The sequence below is a fragment of the Balaenoptera musculus genome, chromosome X (genome assembly GCF_009873245.2).
Source record: "Balaenoptera musculus isolate JJ_BM4_2016_0621 chromosome X, mBalMus1.pri.v3, whole genome shotgun sequence".
Classification (NCBI taxonomy): Eukaryota; Metazoa; Chordata; class Mammalia; order Artiodactyla; family Balaenopteridae; genus Balaenoptera; species Balaenoptera musculus.
Genome location: NC_045806.1, coordinates 17,394,441 through 17,399,949, shown reverse-complemented (window position 1 = coordinate 17,399,949; position 5,509 = coordinate 17,394,441). Strand labels below are relative to the sequence as shown.

The 5,509-nt window shown below is 39.5% G+C and overlaps 1 protein-coding gene across 1 annotated transcript; it reads right to left on the bottom strand.

Moving 5' to 3' along the window:
* Positions 1-409: 409 nt before the first annotated feature.
* Positions 410-1,634, bottom strand: LOC118889276 (phosphate carrier protein, mitochondrial-like). Its single transcript, XM_036841125.1, has one exon. The coding sequence runs from the start codon at positions 1,632-1,634 to the stop codon at positions 633-635; it is 1,002 nt and encodes a 333-aa protein (XP_036697020.1). The 3' UTR covers positions 410-632.
* Between the last annotated feature and the right edge of the window lie 3,875 nt (positions 1,635-5,509).

Genomic DNA, 5,509 nt, shown 5'->3' with positions numbered 1-5,509 from the left:
ATGGCTATTATAAATAATGCTGCAATGAGCATAGGGGTGCATATATCTTTTCAAGTTAGTGTTTTGGTTTTCTTCGGATAAATATCCAGAAGTGGAATTGCTGGATCATATGGTAGTTCTATTTTTTTTTTTTTTTTTGGCTGCATTGGGTCTTCGTTGCAGTGCACGGGCTTCTCATTGTGGTCGCTTCTCTTGTTGCGGAGCATGGGTTCTAGGGCACACGAGCTTCAGTAGTTGTGGCTTGCGGGCTCTAGAGTGCAGGCTCAGTAGTTGTGGCACATGGGCTTAGTTGCTCCATGGCATGTGGGATCTTCCCGGACCAGGGCTCGAACCCGTGTCCCCTCCATTGGCAGGCGGATTCTTTTTTTTTTTTTTTTTATGAACAGTTGGGTTTATTTCAACAGTAAGTTTGAAACTCTTGCTTCTGGCAAGAGTACTACAGTAATTATATTAGGAATAGACAATTTCCTACACTGTCAAATATATAAAAGTTCCTTCTGCATTTTCCTCAACACTGATCAACAAGCAGATTCAGTCCACATTTGCTTTCATCTACTGAGTGTACCCAAGCTTCTTCTTCAGAGATTCTGGCATCTCAGGTGGAGGAGGGCGAGGGAGCCTGAAGTAGACCTTCACGGAGTCATAGATGAACCACTGCAGTGCAGAGTGCCGATCATGATGATACGGGCAAACAGTCCCTTCCATACACCTCTAAATCCAAGTCTCTGGAGGACCAGAGATGCACTGCTACCCTTCTCTTTATTCAACACAGACACCACAGAATCAGCAGGGTGAGAAACAATGGCACAGAAGACTCCAGCTATGTAACCTGCCACAAATGTGACAACCAGCTGCTCTGGCTTTGAACATTCACTTCGGGGCTTGGGAACCACAAACTTGTACAATGCTTCAACAGTACGTTCAAAGCAGGCGAACTTCATCATGGTGTATGGTATCTGTCTCATCCAGAGAGGAGCAACCCCCTTGTAGAATGCCTTTAAGCCTTCTTCCTTATACATTTTGGGAGCTGCATCCCTCAAAGTGTTAGCATATCCTGGTTGGGTTTGAATTCGAACCTTAGCAGCTTCCATAGGATCCAGAGCAATGTCAGCAAAGAATTCAGCACTGGCAGAGGCAGCCAAATATAGTGATGTGCGCCAGAGATAGGCATTCTCCTCTCCAAGCATGTTGCTATACAAAACTTTGAAGACTTCATAAAAGACAAATTTGCAGAGCCCTTGCATAGAGTAGCCAATGAAAGTCGGAGCCCATCCTTTGGCCAAACCATGAACACCATCTTCTTTGAATGTAATTGAGAATCCATTAAATATGCCCTTGTACTTTTGTGGATCCATCTGCATACGGCATTTCACTAAATCCAGAGGAACAACAGCAGTGTGTGTCAGACCACAACCTAAGACCCCACCAAAGCCACACAGTGCGTAAAACTTCGCGGAGCCATATTCACAACTGTACTCTTCCACAGCGGCGGCTGCCAGCTTGCGGGAGCGGTGGGGTGGGCCCGGGGGCCCGGCGGGGTTGCTGCGGGGGCCCGCGAGACCATCTTGCACCAGCTGCAGGTGGGGCGCATTGAAGGGGTTCACCCGCGCCAAGTGCGCCACGGACGAGAACATTTTCTCCCTAAGACGGCGAACACACCACCGCTCCCTCGGAAAGGCTGGGGCTCACACAGCGGCAGGCGGATTCTTAACCACTGCGCCACCAGGGAAGCCCTGGTAGTTCTATTTTTAATTTTTTTAGGAACCTCCATACTATTTTCCATAGTGGCTGCACCAATTTACATTCCCAGCAATAGTGCATGAGGGTTCACTTTTCTCCACATCCTCACCAACACTTGTTATTTGTTGTCTTTTTGATAATAGCCATTCTGACAGGTAGGAGGTGATATCTCATTGTGGTTTTGATTTGCATGACCCTGATGGTTAGTGATGCTGAGCATCTTTTCATGTTCCTATTGGCCATCTGTATATCTTCTTTGGGAAAATGTCTATTCAGGTCCTCTGCCCATTTTTTAATCAGGTTTGGGTTTTTTTGGTGTTGAGTTGTATGAGTTCTTTGTATATTTTGGATATTAACTCCTTATTGGATATATTGTTTGCAAATATCCTCTCCCATTCAGTAACTGGCCTTTTTGTTGATGGTTTTCATTGCTGTACGAAAGCTTTTTAGTTAGATGTAGTCCCATTTATTTATTTTTGCTTCTGTTTTCCTTGCCTAAGGAGACATATCCAAAAAAATATTGCTAAGACCAATGTCAAAGAGTGTACTGCCTATGTTTTCTCCTGGAAGTTTTATGGTTTTACATCTCACATTTAAGTCTTTAATCCATTTTGAGTTTATTTTTGTGTATGGTGTTAGGGAGTGTTCTAATTTCATTCTTTTACATTTAGCTGTCCAGTTTTCCCAGCACCACTTATTGAAGAGGCTGTCTTTTCCTCATTGTATATTCTTGCCTCCTTTGTTGTAGATTAATTGCCCATGTAACTGTGGGTCCATTTCTAGAGAAACAAAGTCTGATGACACATTTGAGCATTGACTGCAACAGTGCCTGTAGCCAGCCCCGCCTCTGGTTCAGGCTGCCTCTGGATTTCATTTATGTAAATCAATAAATTCCTTTAATTCTTTTTTTGCCTAAATTAGTTTGGTTTGGGTATTCTGTTATTTGCAACCAAGATTGCCCTGATTTACACAGATGTGAATACCACTCAAGCATCTCTGCAGTTGAAGATTGATCCACGATTCCACAGGGGCCTACACCTTTGGAGATTTATTTATTTAGTAACCAATCAAAAGTAAGAGGAGCTTTTCAGGAAAGTTTGTTTGGTGGTCAGAATTTTAAATTATTCCAGTGGCAAAGCTCGTAGCAATCCATCTACTAATTGGTTTGTGAATAATTAAAAGATGATCTAAGGTCATCAGCAAGCCTCAAGATAAATCCTGGTGTCTAGAGTATGCATCATTCATGTAATTTTATGACATAAATGCTCTCATACTAAGTGAAAAAGAAGCAGAATAATGACATGTATATAATATGGAATAAAATGGAAAATCAGAATGTGGAACCTCATGAGGAATCACTAAAAAAAAAAAAAAATAAGTAACTGGGAAACCCCAAGCATGAGGTTTTAGAATGTAACAATTTCATTGAGAGAAATGATTTGTAAAACAATTTGGAACTCCTCTAAAAGTTTCAGTCTTTATTAAAATTTTCTGGTGCTTATTTCAACTTTAATCAAATATTACCTTCATATAATAGTTGATATACATGATATATGGATATAAGATATAACCATTGGAGTCACAGTATTCTTAAAGAAATGAATATTTATTTGATAAATACTGCATTTCTGAAAATACTATACTGACTGGTGATTTTTAATATTTTTTATTTTGTCCCATTACTAAAGGAATAACTCTCAGTGGACACATTTCAGAAACTAGTTGCTATACCTAAAAATAAAGAAATGTTAATGTTGCCTTTCCAAGAGAGACAATACACAACCATCCTAAGAAGATGGATTTCAAAGTGTAAATATAAAAAAAAAAAAAAAGAAACCCAAGAATCCAAAAATTTGCCAAGATGTCTTTTGAAGCAATTGAAATAAAAGGCCAGACTTAAGTCTATATAGGCCTTTCTTTCAACCTGATGATTAAAAGAGGGAGTTTGACCTTTTTGGTTTTTTTAACACTACTTCAACATTGATGAAAGAATGAGTGGATCTGGTAAATAAACCAGAATACCTCACTCATAATGGATCAGTTATGTCCACAAGAAGTGAATGTATGATTTCTGTAATGCTGTTAGCTCAGTTTAGGTCTGTGAAGACAGTGAAGGCAACAGTGTGTTGCAATGAGCCAGCAGCACACAGAAGTGCCATGGAATCAAATGATCCAGTTGGGAATCTCCATTCTACTACCTCCTAGCTGTATGGTCTTGGGATGTTTACTTATCTTCTCCAAACCTTAGATTCCTGATATATAAAATGTGTCTAAAAAATGTTAACTACTATCACCTAAGTTTTTCATATTGTAATAACATTTGTCATTTTTAAAGTATTTCTCTGTGCCATGTGCTACACTACACATAACACACACGTGCGTGTGCGCACATACACACACCCCATACCCTTAAAACTCTATGAGATAGTTATTTTAATTCCCGTTTTATAGATGTAGAGACTGAGGCTCAGATAAGTTATATATCTCACTCAGGGTCACATGGCTTGTGTGTAGTCAGTCTTCAGTTTGAACAAAAGTCTGTCTGATTCCATAGACAATGATTCTAATCTATAAAACCAAACAACCTCTATATGTTGCAATAAGAAAGACAGTAACTTTGAACCTGTACTTTGACCCACATCACAATTAATCCATAGTGTGGGGAGTGCTTGCTAATTTGGCCTACTCTTAGGTAGTTCAAGAATGTATAAAAAAGAACTTTGTGTAAAAACCATAAACCACATACTGGCTTTGGGATATAACTGAGATAGACAGATCCTGTAGCTGTGAAACTGGAGGAGGAACAGATCAGCTTGTGAGGTCTAAAGGCAGAGCTATGAGCCAACAGGCACTGTAAGATGTGGTCATGGTCAATCAACAGACTACAGAACAAATCTCTATTCACTGTGGAAAAATCAAAGTCGGAAAACACACCAAACCCCATTGTGACATTAGACTCCTCTTCAACCTAAAACACTGACACTAATTGAGTTTGGCAGATAATATCAAACTGGATCTCATGGACCCACATAGGCCATAAGACTCCGCTCATATAGCAAATCTTAATGCTGGTGCAAGGCTGTGCTGACTTTATTGATTCTAGGATTTTAGGCGTACAGATATCTAGGTGGATCCTAAGCTGGTGTCGAATACTGGGAGTAAGACTAGAATTTAGGGCAGGAAAGAATTCTGTGATTTCTGGCCAACGGGCTATACATTTTCAGCCAGTTATTCTTTGTGTTTATTTGTCCTTTGTTATCCTTGAGCTTTAAGTGAAATATGATTTAAAGAGCTTGTTCAATTATTCTATGATTTTTTTTATTCATGTTTATCTAGAGTGTTAAACTGAGAGCAGCTCACGTGATAGTCTCAGTGAAAGTTACCTAATGCTCTGAAGGAAAGTGGACCAAGGGCAATAATGGGCAAAACTTCAAGGGACAGTTTTTTCTTCCCACATGGAGATGCTTTGTAAATCTAAACAGTACTTTCTTTATACCAGTCACCTCCTAATTATTAAACTAATAACATTTTTCAAATCTAATTTGAACCCTGTTATACATTTGATCCTAATGAATTCTTTTTACTTCTTAAAATGCTCTCCTTGCTTGAATTCCTTCTCTCTTAGTTTTCTGCCAAGTCTTTTTCAGGTTCCTTCATGTACTCCTCTTCTTCTACCTAATGTTTAAATGATGGTTTTCTCTCAGGGTTCTACACACCCTGACCACTTCCCTTTTGACTCTATACATACATATTATACATTATACGTATC